The sequence below is a fragment of the Vigna unguiculata genome, chromosome 10, assembly GCF_004118075.2.
Source record: "Vigna unguiculata cultivar IT97K-499-35 chromosome 10, ASM411807v1, whole genome shotgun sequence".
In the NCBI taxonomy this organism is placed as follows: Eukaryota; Viridiplantae; Streptophyta; class Magnoliopsida; order Fabales; family Fabaceae; genus Vigna; species Vigna unguiculata.
Window position 1 is genome coordinate 1,898,654 of NC_040288.1, and position 23,460 is coordinate 1,922,113.

Consider the following 23,460-nt stretch of genomic DNA (forward strand, 5'->3'; position numbering starts at 1 on the left):
ATATATATAATTATTTAACTTATTAAATTAGTTAAATGTAAATTATTTAAATTGAAAATTAACTTAAGACAAAAAATATAAGCAAATTTAAATTTCACATAAATCAAAAATAAAAAAATTAAGAATTTTTTTTATAAATTTAATATTTTAAAGTTTTAAATCGAGATGATATGAATCTTTTACAAATATTGGATTTATATTTCATTGTTATTGACTTTTTTTGAATCATTTTTTTCGAAAGACCATCAATTTATATCAATTATTTGAATAAGATTCAAGATTAATTATTTTTTCTTAATTTTGAATAAATATAAAAAATCTCTAATAAAATAAATTACATATATAATTTTAATAATTACTTGATAATAAGCTATAATTTACACCGTTTACTAAAAATTAAATTTAAAATTTTACTTTCATATTAGGTTCAATATCCATCCACAAAATTATATTTCACTATCGAAAACCTAAGTGTAACTATTTATTCTATCAATTTTATATATCGAATATTATTTCTTCTACTTAAATTTTCACAAAAATTTCTTTGAATAAAGACAGACAACTTTTATTTGGTCTGGTCTGCTATGAACTAATGGCAAAAAGACTAAGAAAAAAAGAAATAAATAAATAAAGCATGTCTCTACAAGGTTCTCTTCACTTGGACTGTTCCTAGGGCAAGAGAATCCTTTCACTGTTTCATTCATTTTTTTTCTTTTCTTTCTAAACTGATACTGTACTTTCTGTGATGAACAGAAGGTGGCACTTGAAAAAAAAAATGATGAAATGTGAAGTAATTAAAAAGTGAGGAAATTGCAAGATTTTGTGTCATACCAAATGTCTCTTAACCCTAATCAAACCCTACCAAATGAGAATCTTTCTTTTGCTTCCTATGTCTTCCTAAGATACATCTTGCATGTGAGGTCTATGCTCTATATATTATTGTAACACATGACTTTAATAAAGGACTATAAAAAATCTTAAACAACTATTATATATATAATGTAAATGTCTTTTGTAAAATCAATCAACTATATATATTAGTTAGTAATATGATTAGCTTATAAAGTAGTTCCACTAATACCAAAATGTTTAGTAAGTAATTTGTTTGAGAAACTTTAACCTAGGTATAAATCATTTCAATTAGCTTATATTATGATTTATTTATTTTATCATTAACCCTTATATTTTAATATATTATTACCATTTTAAAATTTTCAATTAAAAATATTAATTATTATATTGTGTTGGTTAACTTATAATTTTTATTTGTTTTATATGGTTTAGATGAAAATATTTAATCTTATAAATTAAAATAACTATATGATGTTATATGAAAATTACATTTATCAAAAAATATAAAAAATTAAAAGTTAAATATATTTTTTATATCTAAACTACTGTATACAAATTTTGTTTCTTTCTAAAATTAGTTACAAATATTTTAAATATTTAGTCTAAATGTAAAATATTTTTAAAATAAAAGTGAAGATTATTACATTATAGTCTTCGATTCGGTTTGTCACATAAAAACGCATTTATTTATTAAAAAGAATGTTTTACATTTGTCAAGGAAATCTTTTTGTCTTCAAAATACTTTGAAAATGAAAATATAATTAACAATAATTTAAACAAACAAAAATTATGAAAAATAAATATATCATAATTATTATTAGGGTTAAATATGCTTTCAGTTCATTAATTTTAGTGAATTTTGGAATTAGTCCATTTCGAAACGTTAGACCAATTTAGTCATTCATCTTTCAAAATACGTAAATTTAGTCATTTTAATCAAATTTTGTTAAGTTTATTTGACATTTCAAGCGCGTTTCATAATAGTATTTGACTTAACATTTAAGTAAAAATGTGTCAAACTCAAATACAATCCTAAAACACGCTTGAAATGTCAAATAAATTTGACAAAATTTGATTAAAAAGAATAAATCCACATATTTCGAAAGATGAATGACTAAATTGATCCGAAGTTTCAAAATTAACTAATTTCAAAATTCACTGACAAAAATATATTTAATCCTTATTATTATATAATAAAAAATTTCAATAAAAAATTATTTACATTTAATATATTGACATCAACTAATTTTACCAAATACTTAAAACTAATAAATTGAGTAATTAGTTTCTATTAAATAATTTTATGTTATTGTTGGGATTTGTGATACTTTTGGTGTGTGGTTGAGGGATTTGCATTGAATTTGAAAAAGAAAAGCAATAATAATAATAAAGGTTGAGAGCTTTTGAAAATGTGCATGGAATTTGATTTGATAATGGCAAAAGACACATTTTTGCTTTTGAAAAAGGTGAGAAAATCATGAAAAAGAAAGGGCATAAAGGTAATTGTGTGACTCCCATCGCATCAAAATCAAACAAACTCATGATATCTATGCTGTGGCATGGCCCCATCTACCACTTATGCCTCTTTCTTTACACACCACGTCACTTCCCACAATTCTAGAATAATCATAAATTAGTGTAACAAAATTTTCATAGTGGGATTTCATTAATTTTCCACCAAATAAATATATAAATAAATTTTCCATAAAAAAAAAAACTTCACTTTGAATTGAAATAATACAACATTTTTGTTTTACCATATAAATTGCATGATTTTCTAGTTACTATAAGGGTTTAAAGCTTTCAAACATTTAAATTGGTGGGACATGCATTTAGGTCATTATTAATTGCTACGAGTATTGATACCCTAATAAAAATAAATCATTCTTTAAAAAGTATCATTTTTAATGTTAAGAACATCTTCATTATGACCACACATTTTAGTTTTTTATATTATAGAACTCTTTAATTAGAGATCATACATAGAGTATAAGTTTTGTTATGAATTAATGGTCGTCCATTGATTTATACAATTACTCATATGATTGATAATCATATTATTCATTACTCTTTATGATGTAATATTTTGTATTTACTATTTGATTTTATATCCTTTCTGGGTTACCATATTGTATCTATAAATAGGACTCGTCCTATCAGTAATAACACACACATACAAACAGAAGTTGCTCCCTACTCTCTCATTCTCTATTCTTCCTCTCCTTTGTCTCTCTTATTACCTTTATTTTATAACACGTTATCAGCACGAGGGTTATCCAACTGAGCGTGAAGGCATATTTTTTTTTTTCTCCCTAAGAACAACGCTCTATATTCCTTAACCGAGGTTCTTTCTAATCTTTTTCTCATTCACAAACTTTATCTCATTTTCTTTTTTTTTTGTGTAATGATAATTGTTTGATTTATTTTTCTCTGTCATATTATTATTATTATTATTATTTGATTTTAATAATTTCATACATGAAATTTGATTATATTAATATTTTATGTGCTAGTTCTAAAACATGTCAAATCTTGCAAAGCTTGAATTTGCGGCCCTTGATATTTCGGGGGAGAATTATTTATCATGGATTTTAGATGCTGAGATTCATCTAGATGCAATGGGTCTGGGTGATGCTATTAAAGAAGGAAATAAAGCATCTGAACAAGATAAAGCTAAAGCTATGATTTTCCTTCGTCGCCATCTTCATGAAGGGTTGAAAATTGAATACCTTACTATAAAAGACCCTTCTGTATTATGGAAAAATTTAAAAGAAAGATATGACCACCAAAAGACCGTGATTTTGCCAAAAGCTCGTTATGATTGGATGCATTTACGGTTGCAAGATTTTAAAACTGTAAGTGAATATAATTCTGCAATGTTTAGAATTACTTCTCAATTGACTCTATGTGGAGAAAGAATTACTGATGAAGATATGTTGGAAAAAACATTCTCAACTTTTCATGCAACTAATTTGCTTTTGCAACAACAGTATCGTGAAAAAGGTTTTCACAAATATTCTGAATTGATTTCATGCCTTCTTGTGGCTGAACAAAATAATGAGCTCTTGATGAAAAATCATGAGGCCCGACCAACTGGTTCTGCTCCATTCCCAGAAGTGAATGCAGCAACATCTAATCCATATAATCATGGACGAGGTCAAGACCATAATAATAATCGTGGTCGTAATTTTGGCCGTGGTCGTAGCCATGGTCGTGGTCGTGGTCGTGCTATTAATCATGGTCGTGGACATGGTTATAAAGGAAATTTCAAAGAGAAACTTCATCAACAGAAGTGGAACAAGAATGCGAAAAAGGAAAAAGAAAGGGGTGAAAATAATGGCAAAAAGGCTGAAAATATATGTTATCGTTGTGGTAGTAAAGGTCATTGGACCCGTGCCTGTTATACACCAAAGCATCTTGTTGAACTCTACCAATAATCAATTAAAAAGAAGAATGTAGAAACACACTTTGCTTATGAAGATGGTGATTCTGATTATGGTCATATGGATACTACTCATCTTGATATTGGTGATTTCTTTTCTAAACCCGATGGAAGTATTGATCACCTTATTGGTGATGGGAGTGTTAGAAAATAGTTTTATTTTATTTTTAAATTTTAAGACAATGTTTTATATTTAATTCATGTTGCTTTTATATGTACAAGTTTTTTTTTATGAATAAAATCCTCTATTTTATTTTTATTTTTTCTCCTCTTACAAAGTAATCTCTAATATTGATATTTATGTTTATATGAAGAATGAATATTGGCATTAACACCAATGATGAGGATCTGTGCCTTGCTGATAGTGCAACAACTCATACAATTCTCAAGAGTAATAAGTTTTTCTCTTGTTTGGTAATGCGAGAAGTCAATGTTAGTACTATTTCTGGTACTACAAATATAATTGAAGGCTCTGGAAGAGCTACAGTACTTCTGCCAAGAGGTACAAGATTGCATATTAAAAATGCATTTTATTCTCCTAAGTCCAATAGAAACTTATTAAGTTTCAAGGATATTCGTCTAAATGGATATCATATTGAGACAAATAATGAAGGAGATGTTGAATATCTTTATATCACTCAAATTGAGTCAAATAAAAAATGTGTATTGGAGAAATTATCAACCTTCTCTTATGGCTTGTACTACACATATATTAATGCGATTGAGACGCATGTTATTGTAAGCCAGAAGCTTACAAATAAGAATGAATTTCTTGTTTGGCATGATCGGTTGGGTCATCCTGGATATATCATGATGCGAAAAATAGCTGAAAACTCATGTGGACATCCACTTAAAAGTCAAAAGCTTCTTCAGTCCAATGATTTCTCATGTACTGCATGTTCGCAGGGAAAATTGATAATAAGACCATCACCAGAAAAAATTAGAAATGAGTCAATCTCATTTTTAGAACGAATACAAGGTGATATTTGTGGTCCAATACACCCACCATGTGGATCATTTAGATATTTCATGGTATTAATTGATGCGTCCACTAGATGGTCACATATTTGTTTACTATCAACTCGAAATCAAGCATTTGCTAAGTTATTAGCACAATTGATCAAGTTAAGAGCCCACTTCCCAGATTATCCAATTAAGAAAATTCGTCTTGATAATGCTGGTGAATTTACATCTCATGCTTTTAATGAGTATTGTATGTCAATTGGAATTGAAGTTGAACATCCAGTAGCACATGTTCATACTCAAAATGGACTTGCAGAATCATTGATAAAACGTCTAAAATTGATTGCACGACCTTTACTTATGAAAGCTAATCTTCCAATGACTACTTGGGGATATGCAATTCTGCATGCTGCAGTATTGATTCGCATCAGACCAACAAGTTATCACAAATACTCTCCTTTACAGTTGGTTTTTGGTCAACAACCAAATATTTCTCATTTAAGAATTTTTGGGTGTGCTGTATATGTCCCAATTTCCCCACCAAAAAGGACTATGATGGGTCCTCAAAGACGTTTGGGAATATATGTTGGATATGATTCTCCATCGATAATAAAATATCTTGAACCATCAACAGGTGACTTATTTACAGCTCGATTTGCTGATAGTCATTTTGATGAATCAATTTTTCCAACGTTAGGGGGAGAAAGAAAGAAACTGGAAAAAGATATTGGTTGGAATGAATTATCATTATCTCATCTTGATCCTCGTACAAAAGAGTGTGAACTAGAAGTTCAACGGATAATTCATTTACAAAAATTGGCCAACCAATTACCAGATGCTTTTACTGACACAAAAAGGGTAACTAAGTCGCATATACCCGCTGCTAATACTCCAATCAGAATTGATATTCCTGTTGGACAATATAATATAGCAAATGAATCTCAAACACGCCTAAAGCGTGGTAGGCCTTTGGGTTCCAAAGATAAAAATCCTCGTGTGAGAAAAAGGGAAAAAAGGCAAGATGGCCTAATCGAGGGGGTAAAAGTCCCAAAAGATTCTTTTGACATAATCAATGATTCGGTTCCAAAAGAACCTCAGGTACCTGAAATTGTTGAAAATGATGAGATCTCAATAAATTATGTCATGAATCATAAAATATGGAATCGAAATAAAGTCAATATTGACGAGGTTTTTGCATATAATGTAGCAAAGGATGTTATAAGTGACAATGATGATCAAGAACCAATGACAATTGAAGATTGTCGGCAAAGAAATGATTGGCCAAAATGGAAAGATGCAATCCAAGCAGAATTAGATTCGCTTGCTAAACGAAAGGTTTTTGGACCTGTAGTTCGCACACCTGAGGGTGTAAAACCTATTGGGTACAGATGGGTTTTTGTACAAAAACGAAATGAGAATGGTGAAATTGTTAGATACAAAGCACGGTTAGTTGCTCAAGGTTTTTCACAAAGACCTGGTATTGATTTTGAGGAGACATATTCTCCAGTATTGGATGCAACAACATTTAGATATTTAATTAGCCTTGTTGCACAAGAAGGTTTGAATTTGCACCTCATGGATGTTGTTACCGCCTATTTGTATGGCTCTTTGGAAAATGATATTTATATGAAACTCCCTGAAGGATTTAATGTGCCCAACAAAGCAAATTCTAAAAAGGATTATTCAATAAAATTGAATAAGTCCCTTTATGGATTGAAACAATCAGGACGTATGTGGTATAACCGTCTAAGTGAGTACTTATTAAAGGAAGGGTATAAAAATGACCCTATTTGTCCTTGTATTTATATGAAAAGATCCGAGAATGAATTTGCCATAATTGCTGTTTATGTAGATGACATAAACATAGTTGGAACTCCTAATGAGCTCACAAAGGCAATTGATTGTTTAAAGAAAGAATTTGAGATGAAGGATCTTGGAAGGACAAAGTTTTGTTTGGGATTACAAATTGAGTATTTAAACAAAGGTGTTCTTGTACATCAAGAAGCTTATATAACGAAAGTGCTTAAAAAGTTCTATATGGACAAATCACATTCACTATGCACTCCAATGGTGGTGAGGTCATTAGATGTTGATAAAGACCCTTTTAGACCTCAAGAAAAAGATGAAGAACTACTTGGTCCTGAAGTACCATATCTTAGTGCTATAGGAGCACTAATGTATCTTGCTAATTATACTCGACCCGATATAGCATTTGCTGTAAATTTGTTAGCAAGATATAGTTCTTCACCTACAAGAAGACATTGGAATGGAGTAAAACAAATACTCCGTTACCTTAAAGGCACTATGAATATGGGCTTGTTTTACCCAAATGATTCAAAATTAGATCTAATGGGTTATGCAGATGCAGGTTATTTATCAGATCCTCATAATGGTCGATCACAAACAGGATATTTGTTCACATGTGGTGGCACAGCGATTTCATGGCGATCTGTGAAACAAACAATAACAGCAACATCGTCAAATCATGCAGAAATTTCAGCATTACATGAGGCAAGTCGTGAATGCGTTTGGTTAAGGTCTATAATTCAACATGTGCGACAAACTTGTGGTTTATCCTTGGGAAAAATGAAACCAACAACGATATATGAAGACAATAGTGCATGCATTGCTCAATTGAAAGAAGGATATATTAAAGGAGACAGAACAAAACATATTCTTCCAAAATTCTTTTTCACTCATGATCTTCAAAGAAATGGTGATGTAGAGATCCAAAAGATTCGCTCATGTGAAAATCTAGTAGATTTATTTACAAAGTCTTTGCCAAGGAGAACTTTTGAGCAATTGGTTCACAGGATTGGACTCCGCCATCTTAATGATGTAAGTTTACATGAGGGGGAGAAATAGAAGATGCAAAGAACAATATTATATAGAATGATGTACTCTTTTTCCTTCACTAGGTTTTTATCCCAAAGGGTTTTTCCTAGTAAGGTTTTAACGAGGCACATTCTTTTATCAATGGACACCCAAGGGGGAGTGTTATGAATTAATGGTCGTCCATTGATTTATACAATTACTCATATGATTGATAATCATATTATTCATTACTCTTTATGATGTAATATTTTGTATTTACTATTTGATTTTATATCCTTTCTGGGTTACCATATTGTATCTATAAATAGGACTCGTCCTATCAGTAATAACACACACATACAAACAGAAGTTGCTCCCTACTCTCTCATTCTCTATTCTTCCTCTCCTTTGTCTCTCTTATTACCTTTATTTTATAACAAGTTTAAAATTGTAAGACTAAACTATATTTAGATAACATCAAATTTATGTTTTTCAATCTTAGATAACATAATTTTTTTTTATTTTAAAATGTGTATATATTTATTAATAAATAAATAAAATATTATTTAGATTAAAATATAAAAAAAATCACAATTCAATAAAAATAAAATTAACTTATAAGAAGATCACAATTAAAATAATTTATTCGATCAAAATACTCTATATATTTAAAAAAAAAGTATGTTTGTATTTGTCTTTATCTTAATGAATTTTGCTCAAATAAAAGCCAAAAGAAAGTAAATAAAAATATTATTAAAATATGATGAAATGAATGTTAGAAGAGGCAATTATTATTTTTGCAAATGATAAGAAGTGTATTTATTGATTGAAAAGAAGATACGAGAAATGTAGTGTTGCTTTGTGATTAATTTAGAATAAGAAAGAGAATAATATTGAGAAATAAGAGAGAAAAAAAGAATAAAGATAGAGAGAGAGGAAGAAAAAGGTTGAGAAAAGCAAACATGGAGCTGACGGGGCAAGGGACCCACAGAGAAAGAGAAGGAGACAAGGACCATCGAAGTGGGACCCACCTGACTCATGGTCTTGCTGGCGCTTCTATTCACCTGTCCTTGTCTTCCGGACCCACAACAGCTGCCCGTACATCACGGTCAGCCACTACCCTCCTGCCCCTTGCACGTGCGCGCTTTCTTCACATCCCAACCTACACAACAGAATCATTGCAAATTGCCATCAATCTTTTAAGTAAAAAAAGATTAAAAAAAAAAAAACAAATATTGTATCCCTCTTAAAAATGTACACAAAATTTCTTAACTTTTATCAATTTTTTATTATTCAAACAGTTTTTATTATTCAAATACAACATTTGACCGATTATAAACTTTGGGTTAAATATCTCTTACCCTTAAATTTAGACAAGTGAAATTAACATTTTCTTTTTATTTTAAATTTTGATGTATTTTTATTTTAAATTTAAAAATAAATAAGTATAGTTAGTGACAGATTATATAAAGAGCAAAGATACTATATGTAAAACTTATTTAAAAAAAAAAATCTTAATCGTCTCATCTTTTTTAAAATACAAAATTTTTCTCTTTCTCTCTATATCGGTTTATTTTCAATTTCAACTTAACCTTAATTCTTCCTTTCTCTCATATGATTTTTATCTTTTTGTGAACTAGAGATTAGTTTTGGAATCGTGTCAGTCTTCTTCAAATTCAACATAACAAATTTTTCATCTGCGTAGGTTGAAAATTTTAATATTCTTCTTCTTTTCTATTTGAGTAGGGTTGCATGTAAGGTTTCTTGGTGCATATTGTTTATGAGACTTTGATTCTGATTTGATCATGACTAGAGTCTCATCACTCTCTTCATTCCTTTGCTTTGGTCCTTAGGTTGAGTTGGATTTTTGGTGTTCGAATCATCTTGAGGCTTCATTGTTTCAAGCTTGGGTTGCATTAGAGGTAAGAGAATCTAGGTTTTATGTTGAAATTTGGTGTGAACTGATAATCTTGGTAGTTAATTATGATGTGGTGTGTTGAATCGATGAGTTACATGTTAAACTGTTTGATATTTGATTTGTGTTTGGTCTTGATTTGGGAAAAAGTTTGAATCTATGTTTTGAGTGATTAGGTATTAGTGTTGAACTCTCTAAAACCATTTGAAATATAAAAAAAAAAAAAACAATAAAGTAAAGATGTTAAATTAGTCAATTGCACAAAACCAATTTTCCCAAAAACTTATTGTTTTTTATGCACTATCGGGCGCTGTTGTAGTGTCGTCAGGTGCCAGGCCACTTAGTGTCGTTGAGCGCCACTTTTGGACCGTCAGGTGCACCCAAAACAGTGGGTTCCAAGGATTGTAGCATCGAGCGCCACCTTTTTTTTTTCTAGTTCGCATCTTCTTGGTAAAATGAAGATTTCGGCTTCATTAACCATCAACTCGAACTGAAATTTTGACAGTTGACCCTAGACACGTAATTCTTCACTTTGAATGGTGGGGTTTTTGTTTTGAAGTGTGTGGTTAAAGAAATTTTTTTTACCATTTTGATGTACTTTATGTATGTATATGTTTGAGACTGTAATTGATTGAGATGAAATTATTGATGTGTGAATATGAAATGTTATTAAAGATGTATATGATTGTGAAAGTAATTAATTATGGTGAAAGTATTGTTGTGAAACTATGATGATGATGATGGGTTTCTTAATGTATATGAACATTGTATGTATTTGACGTAATACCATGGGTTTCATGGGGAGATTTTATTATAGTCTTTTTAGTGTATGCATTGGACTATGGATTCAAGTAAGGTGACATCCTGAAACTCTAATGATCATTCACACTAAAGTAGAGGAGAATGGTTCAAGTGGTGAGAGTAATAGGAAGTCGTAGTCTAAGGCAGGATAATGATCTTAGATGATCATGGATTAACCTTGTGTGTGGTAGGGTGAAATCCATTGGCAATGACTTTACAGAGTAGTAGAGGCCACCACAAGTGCAAGTCATTAGTGATTCCGATTCCAAATGCATGTATTCGGATAATTGAATTTAATGTCAACGGTTTGTGTGCAATTATGTGAAGGTGAATTATTGTAGTTTGTCCATGTATGTCTTATAGTTTAAATGATTTAAATGATCTTAGGATAATTCTTTTATATACTAGCTTACCTTTGCACTTTATGGTCTTGTGTTATTTTCTTCTTTTGCGATGATCACAATTTTGATGTGAGCAAAGGAAGATGCATGTTTAGAGACACCTATGAAGGATGAGAAGTTTGTAGTTAGAGTTGTGAGATTGTATCAAATGTATGAGTGGTTAATGTTCGGTATATGGATATTTTTGTGGGTTTGGTGTTGTATAAAGGGTATATTTTTATAGTCTGATCTCTTGAAGGACTGCACTAATATACTTTTTATTTTGTTCATCCGCCTTTGAATATTATTATGAAATGTCTTATTTTATTAGTTTTATACTACTAAAATGAGATATTACACTATGACCCCTCAAATTTTGTGAAATTTTTAAAATTATATGTAGGATATATTGAGAATTGATGGAAATTAAATTATGTATCTTTTTATTTTTTTATAAAGTATAACATTTAATTTTAATTAATAATAAAACAAAAAAATCAAATATAATAATACAAAAATATTAAAAAAATTTTATTTTCTCTCTTGTTGTCTTTTAAGTTTCTAATAGAATAATATACTTATCTCTCACAAAACTTATTATTTCTACTCTCATTTATATGTTCTCTCTCTTTCTTGAAGAAAAAAAAATGTAAATCTCTTATCTCACTTGATAGTGAAATATTAGTTTAATAGTTAACATTATTTCTTATCTCATGAGCCTTGTTGAAAGGGGGAGCTATTTCACCCATGAATGAAGAACAATTTTGATGATGTCTGCTTATCTAGGATAAAACATAGCTTGGTCCAGTTAGGATATGCATTAGGCAAATAGCTTCTCTTTATCAAATGTATTTCAGGCCTGTTGTGTAATTCTGCATATGATTAGTTCTTTAACTAATGGATTAGCTGTGAGTATTGTACAAAGTAAGTGAAAATATACTCACGATAATCGATTAGGTAAATTGCTAATCGAATTAGTGACAACAAAAACCTTTGTATAAAAGCTGTTTTGGAATCTGTTTTGGGTGTGGAAAAATCAGAAAGATCACGTAGTTTTTATCTGAGATAGAGCCATCTGAGAGACACAAAGTTTCAGAAGATTCTGCAAGACAACTCAAGTATAGATCCAAGAAGAATTGATGGTTGATTCTACCATGATGGATCTTGCTTGATTCAAGGAGCATCAAGTCAAATCTGCACAGCTTAGGTGTATTCGTTTCTTGTTTTATTTTCTGTGTTTTTGATTACAGTTGCTTCAGTGTTTGAAGTGTGGACCTAGGTGCAATTGTGTGGATGCATTGCTCCTAAGGGGAGTTCTTGATTGTTGAATCAAGTTCTTGGGTTTTGGGGGTTAGAATTACATAGGTGTGCTTGTAATTCTTGGATCCTCTCTGTTTAGTGGAATCCTCCTAAGTGTGTTACTTAGGAGAAGACTGGATGTAGATTCGCCTTGAATCGAACCAGTATAAATTGTGTGTCTTGATTCCTTCTTCTCTCTCTTAATCTTTCTTGATTGATTTAAACAGTCCATTAACCTAGAACTGTGAAATTGATTAATTGAGCTTTAAAACCTAAAGATCTATTCAAGATTTATCTTAAACCAGATAAAAGCCTATTAATCAACTCAGATCCCTTTGTGGTTAAGGTGATTAGGCAGATCTGTTTTTTAACAATTGGCACCAGAGCTGGTTAATCGCACGATAATCGATTAGAAAGATCATGATATGTCTAATACATCTCAAACCTTTGCTGAAGGGGCATCCATTAACAGGCCACCTCTGTTTGCTGGTGAAAACTACCCTTTTTGGAAAATTAGAATGAAAATTTTTCTTGAATCAGTGGACAAAGGGGTATGGGATGCTCTGGTGAATGGACCTTTTAAACCAATTAAGATAGTGGAAGGAAAAACTGTTCTTAAAGAGTTCTCACAGTGGACTCTTGATGAAAATAAGAGGGCACACTATGATGTTAGAGCCAAAAATATTATATCTTCTGCACTAACTTTGGATGAATTTTACAGGGTATCTGTGTGTGAATCAGCCAAAGAAATGTGGGATGTCTTGGAAGTAACCCATGAGGGCACGAATGAAGTTAAAAGGGCAAGGAAGAACACTCTCATTCAAGAGTATGAGATGTTCAGGATGAAGTCTGGAGAAAGCATTTGTGATGTGCAGAAAAGATTTACACATATAGTAAATCACCTCCTAGCTCTTGGCAAGACTTTTGACAAAGAGGAACTCAATATCAAAATTTTGAAGAGCTTAAATAGGACATGGTAGCCCAAAGTCACTGTAATTTCAGAATCCAAAGATCTCACTAGCATGAACATGGCCACACTCTTTGGGAAACTAAGGGAACATGAACTAGAGCTTGGAAGACTCAAGGAAGAAGAGGATGGAGAAAAGAGGCACACTATAGCCTTGAAGAGTGCAGTGAAATTTGTAGTAAAACAGAAAAAGGCAGATTCTGCAGACGACTCGAATGATGGAAACTCTGACAGTGAAGCTTTGAGCTTAATGGTGAAAAAGTTCTCAAAATTTCTGAAGTATAAGAACAAGACTAACAACAGTTATGCAGGAAACAAGAGGTAGACCAGATCTGGAACTCAAACCTGCTATGAGTGTGGCAAAACAGGACACATCAAACCAGATTGCCCTGTACTCAAGATGAAACAAAAATTGGAAGAGACAAGTGAGGCAAACAAGCATAAGAAGAAAAGGAAAGCTTACAACAGTGACTCTAGCTCATCCAGTGAATCTGACGGAAGCATTGAGGAAGAAACCAACCTTGTCTCATGGCTGGAACAGGCTCTTCCAAGAGCAGTGTGAGTTGTTTTAACTCCAATGATGATGAAAATAACTATTATGAATTATTTGATCCTTTTAATGAATTGCATAAGGAAGCCACAAAATTGCAAAAGTCAAATAATAAGCATAGAGGAGAAATTAAATGGCTTGAAGGTAGAGTAAAACAACTAGAAGAGGAAAATAAAAATTTGATAACAAGTCTTGAAAAACTAGAGAAATCTAAGAAACACTCTAGGTCCAAAGATGACACAAGCTCTCCCCAATGTGAAAAATGCCCAGGACAGCTAGAAAAGATAGATTACCTAATGAAAACTCTCTCAAAATTCACTTTGGGAAGATCAAACCTTGATGTAGTGTTAGGATCTCAAAGGAGTGTGCTTAATAAAGAGGGAATAGGTTACAGTGGCAAATCTAATCCATTAGGCACCAGAAGTTTTCTAGATATGAGTAAACCAACATCTGTCATTTGCTCCTACTATTCTGAACTTGGTCATGCATCAAATTCCTGCTATTTTAAAAATTGTGGGGTTCCTAAAGGAGAGTACAAATGGGTACCTAAAGGAACACCTCAAACCACTAACATGAAAGGACCCAAGTTCAATTGGGTACCTGCATCTTCTTTTTAATCTTTGTTTCAGGTGTGTCTTGATGCAAGGAAAACAATGTAGCTTTTATATAATGGATGCTCAAGACACATGAAAGGAGATGTGAAGAACTTCTGCAGGATATCTTACAAAGCCAATTATTGGTCATGTTACAAGAGGTGATAATAACAAAGGTCAAATTTTTTATCCATCACATTGGTCTTGGTGTCTATTTGCTCTATACTTCCATAAATGTCTGCACTCTGATGTTAACCTGTGCTACTGATTTCACCTGCTGCGTTGTTAGTATTGTCATACTTTGTATGCCTACTGTGTTCAAACTGTGTAGATGCTTGCCTAACCTTGGCCTTAATCCATTATCGTGTTTTGTCTGAAGCTTAGTCTGTGTTAAGTTCTGCATCACATAGTTGCTACTTAATTTCTCAAAAGGAGCCCGCTAATCCATTATGGGAAATTGTTATGCATTCTGGTTGTTATCCTGGTTGTTATGCATTATCTCCTGCTGCATCTCTTACATTGTTGCGCTGTTTAGATACAATTTTCCTGCTGTCCTGTATTGCATCCTAAATCTGTCTGATTTTTTTGCTAATGTCCAAAAAGGGGGAGAATTTCATATATTGATGGTTTATTGGTAGGGGGAGTATGTAATGAAAATGATATCTGTTATATGCCTATGTTGTTGTTTGCTTTGTGTGCTTGTACTGCTGTTGTTGTTTGCTTAATGTGCTGCAGGCAGGCTTATCACAGTCCATGTTTTGGACATCATCAAAAAGGGGGAGATTGTTGAAAGGGGGAGCTATTTCACCCATGAATGAAGAACAATTTTGATGATGTCTGCTTATCTAGGATAAAACATAGCTTGGTCCAGTTAGGATATGCATTAGGCAAATAGCTTCTCTTTATCAAATGTATTTCAGGCCTGCTGTGTAATTCTGCATATGATTAGTTCTTTAACTAATGGATTAGCTGTGAGTATTGTACAAAGTAAGTGAAAATATACTCACGATAATCGATTAGGTAAATTGCTAATCGAATTAGTGACAGCAAAAACCTTTGTATAAAAGCTGTTTTGGAATCTGTTTTGGGTGTGGAAAAATAAGAAAGATCACGCAGTTTTCATCTGAGATAGAGCCATCTGAGAGACACAAAGTTTCAGAAGATTCTGCAAGACAACTCAAGTATAGATCCAAGAAGAATTGATGGTTGATTCCACCATGATGGATCTTGCTTGATTCAAGGAGCATCAAGTCAAATCTACACAGCTTAGGTGTATTCGTTTCTTGTTTTGTTTTCTGTATTTTTGATTACAGTTGCTTCAGTGTTTGAAGTGTGGACCTGGGTGCAATTGTGTGGATGCATTGCTCCTAGGGGGAGTTCTTGATTGTTGAATCAAGTTCTTAGGTTTTGGGGGTTAGAATTACATAGGCGTGCTTGTAATTCTTGGATCCTCTCTGTTTAGTGGAATCCTCCTAAGTGTGTTACTTAGGAGAAGACTGGATGTAGATTCGCCTTGAATCGAACCAGTATAAATTGTGTGTCTTGATTCCTTCTTCTCTCTCTTAATCTTTCTTGATTGATTTAAACAGTCCATTAACCTAGAACTGTGAAATTGATTAATTGAGCTTTAAAACCTAAAGATCTATTCTAGATTCATCTTAAACCAGATAAAAGCCTATTAATCAACTCAGATCCCTTTGTGGTTAAGGTGATTAGACAAATCTGTTTTTTAACAAGCCTTTTGTATATTCGATTTTTTATAAATATAGAAGAAAAAGTATAATGTAATATGTGTTTTTTCATAACTGATTTTTAATTGTGACTTGATTGTTAAATATTTTTCTTTTAGTAATTATGTTGCTCAATATTTTATTAGATTATGATAAATTATGTTTTATTCTTAATTTTTTTAAAAAAGTATATTATAAAGAATAGAAGATTAGATTCATTTTCTAAAAGAATAGCTTAACATTTTAGTTATGATTTAATTATTGATGAGTTCAAAAATATGAAAGGATGAAGGACAATCCTTTATGTTATCGTCACAGTTGTATTACATTATGTATTCATTTTTTATTGTATTAGTGACAATAATTAAATATATAAATTTTTAATGTATTATTTACCTCTTCCAAAAATATTGGTGATGATTCGTCATTGGCTACAATTCTTTTAACCCAATTGTTTGCATTTGAATTGTAATGTATCAAATTGTGCAAATAACTCATACATCAATCTAAAATATTATTTAATATGTTAAAAAAAATTCACACAATTAGGTTTGAAATTTTTTTAAATCTGTTCATTTATAAAGTTTAAGGACATAATTATATTAAAATTTAAAACATACACGAATTTTAATCTTGTATCCAAATTTGGGGATCGAAAACATATATAACTCTTAAACTTTTTATACATTTAAAAGATTAAGTTAGGTTTTTCACTTTTTTTTAGATAAAATTTGTTATTTTCTCGTTTTTTGTTACTACAATTTCATTTTTGCAACAGGGTTAAGGTTGGTATCTATGATATTAATAAAAATATTAAGCTAGTGTAGTTTATTTGAAATAAATTTTATGGTATAAGTTTTAATATTTTGATGAAAACTAAAGAAAGAATGCCACTCCATGTGATTTTTTTTTAAATGATAAAACATAAGTGGGTTTGAAATAGAAGGAATATATAATTTGTTCTTTAAGCAAAAATAAGTACTTCGGTATGTTAGGTTTGGTGATAGAAAGGGAAAAGAGTGAATGGAAAATGAAAGAAAGAGCCAAGGAAAATGAAAATTAAGATGATATTTTGTGTGTAGGTTTTCCTATAAGAAAGAAAATACAAAGAAAAATAATATGAATGCATTAGGCATATAAAATACTGTGATAGGGATCTTATAATATAAAATTAATTTACAGAGTATATAAGTAGATATAATTCTTATTTTATAAATTAATATTGTAATGATAAGTTAAATTTAAACTTATTTTTTATATAATATAGCAGTTTATCCCATTTGAAATTAATTAAATCTATCATGTTATCTATTCTCAAGTTTTATATTTCTATATTTGATGTTATTGATGTGAAGACTTTGTTAAAGATTCTATATCAATTAAAAGTTAAATAAGTAATAATATATGAATCGAAAAGTCATCAATTTACACACTGTGATAATAAACTAAATATAAATTTATTTTCTAATAATATATATATATATATATATATATATATATATAATATATATCTTTTGGTCACTAAATATCTTGATACATAATATTTATTTATTATGGATAACAACTATTGAAAAACTTAATTGTAGGTAAATCTCACGTCTAATGTATAGGGATAATGCCCAAGAAACAAGCTTATTTATAAGAACCGTACGAAATATAGTTGAACAATAATATTTTATATAATTTTGTTATTTTATAAATGGATTAACACCAATTTTACTCAAATAAAAATATGATAAACATTAAAAAGCATCACTTTTAGTATTATTTTTTGTGTGCGCAATATTCATAAATTCATCCCAAATAATTTATATTTTCAGCATCAGAAGAAAGAAAGAAGGTATTTAAAACAACGTTCAATACTATACAAAAAAAAAGTCCTAATAACAAAATCGAGAGTTTTTAATAAAACAAACATTCAAAGCAAATAAACCTCTTATACCCAAATCAAACATATATGCACAATCAAATAATGTGACTATCTTCAAATCACTCACAGATAAAAATGACCAGAATTAAGACAAAAAATCATCTTAAATTTAGTTATAAATATGTAAGTTCATCACTCCTTCAAGATTATTTCTCTCTTAATACTGTTATTTTCACTAACCTAATTAGTAAATTGGAACTTGAATAGTTATTCACATACTGCAGAAGCACAACAAACCTACAAACTCAGACTATCCTAAGGAAGAACTGCTTTGATAACAAAAGATAATGACCCAATTAGCATATATCACACTACCAATTTGTTCATTACATGATTAATAATGGTCACTAGCATCATGAAATTATGCATATACTTAATATATTTACAACCCTCCAAGAATTTGGTTCAAATATTTTTCAGAAGAAATATATAATTATGACATCCTAGGAGGTACTATCAAATATAATAATATATATATCGAAGAGCTTTGAGACCTCACTTCTATTTCCTCCACCACCTGCATGATACTTTGTGATCATGTAGAACATATGATCATCACAGGTGAAAACCATAACCACAAACAGGAGGGTAAGCTAGTGAAAATTAACAAATACTACATATGTCAATTCCATTATCAAATTAAAATCAATATTTTCAACGAATGTACATAATAATTCTTTACACAAGTTATATGTTCCACCATTTATTACACTTTCCTCATCTCTATTGTAAGTATGGTTAATCAATCAAAACTGCATCACAGATAAAATTCATCATCTGATTTTAATTCAATAATTCAACTCCAAGCCTCAATCATCACAACACAACCCTCACACCTCGATCTTCATGAACAAATCACAACTCATAGATAACAAGGTCAACTAGTGTAAATATAACCACACATATCATTTATAATATATAATATTAGGATGAATTTTAATTCCATTCAATTCAACCATCGCATACTCTTAACAACAATCAAATGTCTACAAAAACACACCTATATCGGCACAAAGATAACCATAACCCTCATGATCCACAAGACTTAGACATTTGACTTTATTTCCATAAGTCAAGTGTATTGAGCAAACTCCAAGACTTGCACCCGTTATACTCACTCCTATCTCTTAGGAGCTAAATCTTGCGTATGAGTCTTTGTTGATCAGTGATCATAACAATAGGTCTTGATTGTTCTTGTGATTGTTCTATGTGTAGATAGAACATCTGTGTGGTTAGAGGTAGTTTAGAGTTCATAGAGTTGTTTGGGTCATATGAGTTGCTTGGTCAGGTAAAGGAAGCTAGTTTTAATATGTGTTGTGTGAGTTTATTAAATTAATGTTGTGCATGTTACTAATCTTTTGCTTTAGGGATGAAATTTGGCTGTGTTTGATGAATTTGATATAGTATGTATGTATGTCTATTGTGATCTTGTGTAATTTGGATGATAATTGTATGTTAAGTGTTTGCAATATGCTTTGGTGTGTGAATGATATAATTGAAATCTAAGCAATTGAGTAATTTGCTATAAGCTCTATCTTATGAAAATTGTTTGGACTCAAAATACTAAAAGAGGAGTACCAAATTAATCAATTGGACAGGTTAAAGTTCCCTTAATCACCTCATAGAAATCCTGATTTTTTGATATAACATTGAGCCCCATAATGGTGTCATTGAGCACCACCTTTTACGAACTGATTAGCACCGAAGGTTGATCAGGTGACGCTGAGCAGTGATGACCACTACAGGTCTGAGAACATTTTAACAAACTAAGCATTAAACACTAATTTTTACGAAACAAATATTGCTAATTACTAGATCTTAAAAAAGTTCTTTTATATATATATATATATATATATATATATATATATATATATATATATATATATATATATATATATATAAAATATTTATAACATTCTTGACATGGGCTCAATTTTACATATAAACCTACTTTTGAAAATATATATATATTTTTTGTATTTTTCCCAAAAAACTTGCGTATGATTAAAAAAAATTCTATTAAACAAAAATAAACTATTTTTTTCCTAAAAAATAATAGAAATGAACATGTTTTTTGTTTAAATTTAAGTATTAGAGTCTACTCTTTTTTAGAAAAATTAAAAATGTATTTGCAATTAAAAATAATTATCAAAATGAAAAATATTATTTGAATTTACCTTAAAATTATACAAAATTTATACACAAAAAAATAGTTATAAAAATGAACTTTATTAGTTTTTATAGTTACAAACACTTGTAATCTTTGATGAATCTTTCGTAATAGTATAATTGCTACTTATGCTGAAGAGTCTATTCAATCAATAAAATTATACTTTATAAGGATAAAAAACTTGTCAAGAAAGGTCAAAAAAAAACAATTCACATTATCAAATTATTATTGATTAATATTATTAGTATTGAGTTGAATTATTTTGGGACTTGCTTGCAGTGTTATTTCATCTTTCTTGGAGGAATCACATGAGGGCTTACGTGCACCATTTGGGCTTGTATTAAGGCCCATTTAAAATTATTTGTTTGACCCATTTCAGGCTAAAAGGAAGTGTAGTACGCAAATTGTGACAAATGAAGGTAGTTTCATTTCTAGTCATATTAGTGAAAAAACACTGATTTAAAAAATCATCAAAAATCGGAAAATTTAGATCATATAATAAAGGGTTAAATATATTTTTGGTCTTTTAAATTTTAGTAAATTTTGAAATTAGTCTATTTAAAAATTTTGGACCAATTTAGTCTTTCATCTTTCAAAATACGTGGGTGTAGTCTTTTTAATCAATTTGTTTTAGGTTTATTCGATGTTTCGTACGCATTGTATTTGAGTTGTTTATATTATTTGACACGTTTTTATTTTAGTGTTAAGTCAAACACTATTATGAAACGCGCTTGAAATGTCAAATAAATTTAACAAAATTTGATTAAAATAACTAAATTCACGTATTTCGAAATATGAAGGACTAAATTGATCAAAATTTTTAAAATAAACTAATTTCAAAATTGACCAAAGGAACAAAAACATATTTAATCCTATAATAAATTAGAAAAGTGATTCAACCGACTTTAATTATGAATAACCATAAGAACTTTAATTTAATACACTTTATTTTCCATGTGAATTTTTGTTGGTGGAAAGAGAGAACTCAGAGAGAGGGAGTGATGATTTAGGGTTTGAAGAAGCTTTTGATGAGAATGAGAGATATGAGAAGTTTGTTCATGAGAAGTTGTGATACGAAAATTTTTAAATCTAAATTATATGTAAAAAATATCCAAAAGATGCAAACATCATGTGAATTTATGGTTTTAATTTATTTAAAAATGTAATTTTTTAAAATTGGTTTTAAACTTTGAAATGTGTTTTTTTTTTTCAGGTTAAAAAAATAAATATGATTTTGTTTTCAAAAAAATTGTACACACGATACTTTTTGTAAATTATTCTTATCGTTATCATGATAAATAAAAATAGAAAAGTTATCATAGATATTTATTCAACTCGTCGTGGATATTTATTGAACATATAATAAATTTTCCTTGCAATTAAATTTTAAATTGAAAGTTAATTAATAAAAATATTAATTAGTATATATATATATATATATTCAAATTATTTATATTATAATTCTGATTATCAATGTTTCTATACTTACTGGAGTTGGTTTGAATTCATTAACAAGACTTAACTTAGACTTTTGAAATCTGTTGAAGGTTTGGCGTCATAACAAGACACGTTAAATTGATGTACGTTATCTCTGAACATTGACTTTTTTGTAAGGATGACATACGATAATTTTAGGTTTTTTTTAAATTCATCAATATTTTCCTCCACCAAAATCATGAAGAATCAATATGTAATACAAGAATGTACCACAAAAATTTCTAGAATTGTCTAAATACTATGTGTATCTCAAATAAAACTGTAAAGTATGGAGAAATTGGAAAAAAATATGCCTTAAACGATGAATTTTATAAAATTCTAGAACCTCAATCCCCTTTAGGTATTGGCTAACGCGTTCGTTACCCCATTTGCTACAACTTTCGTCATTTCCTACAACTATAATTTTTGGAGTGTATACATTTGAGATTCGTAACAAAATTTATGATTATTTGAAGTTTTTCACTAATAAATCTTGATAACTTTGAAGTTATGAGAAATATCTCAAACATGAACACTCTACAGAACCCTAAAATAAGGAAGAAGATGAAAACACAACAACCTTAATGATGCTGCCATTGGGTAACCTTGGAACCTTGAAAACACACTTGGGAATGCTACACGAAAATCAATGTGAGAACAAGAAAAATTGTTATAGAGGGCAGCGAAATAACATTAACGTGAGTGAAAATGAAACGAAAACCACGTTGGACATCCTTGTCATCACTGCATTTGCTGGGTGAACTCAATTGAAGCTTGCACGAAGAGAAAAGTGAAGAGAAAATGAGGCTCACGTTGTTTCTTACACTTTTCTAAAATAACAATTTGATGTCAGAGCTAGGGTGGGCTAACATCAATTTTGAAATTGACATCAAATATATGGTGGACTGACGTCAATTGACGAATTATTTACAAAATTGTTATCATGCATTTTTAACATTGGATATCACTGTGCCTGACATCTAAATGGTGACGTTAGAGTTAGGGTGGGTTGACGTCAATTTTGAAATTGACATCAGATATATAGTGGGCTGATGTTAATTGGCGAATTATTTACAAAATTGTTATAATGCATTTTTAATGTTGGATATCACTATACCTAACGTTTAAATGGTGATGTTAAAAACCCTTTTTGCATTAGTGATTTACTTTCATTAGTCTTACTTTATATCGTTTTCATAATTTTTTATGCATTTTGAAAGATAAAAAATATCCCTTTTTATAAATATAATATTAAATATATATTTTTTCTTTAAATGTCTAAATGTTATATAATGTGGTCATGTCACCGTAACTGAATTGCATAATAAATAATTTTACATTTTTTTTATAATGTGAACATTGTACTTATAAAATCAATCACTAATTAGATCTAATTAACAAGTCTTTAAAAAGAATAAAACTTAATTACTAAGTTGATCATTATAATTCATTTTTGTCTTTCTATTTCTTTTTCCTGAATTGAATTCTTATATTTTTGAAATAGAAGTTGGTCCCATTCGTCAACCTCACCACCATTAGATCCCACCATGCTTTTAATTATCAAATAAGTTATAAATT

The 23,460-nt window shown here is 29.9% G+C and overlaps 1 protein-coding gene across 1 annotated transcript; it reads left to right on the top strand.

Moving 5' to 3' along the window:
- The first annotated feature begins 3,374 nt into the window (after positions 1-3,374).
- LOC114166930 lies at positions 3,375-13,995 on the top strand. The gene is made up of 2 exons (XM_028051817.1): positions 3,375-3,855; positions 13,802-13,995. Exons 1-2 carry the CDS (start codon positions 3,375-3,377, stop codon positions 13,993-13,995), a joined length of 675 nt encoding a protein of 224 aa, XP_027907618.1.
- The last annotated feature ends 9,465 nt before the right edge of the window (positions 13,996-23,460 follow it).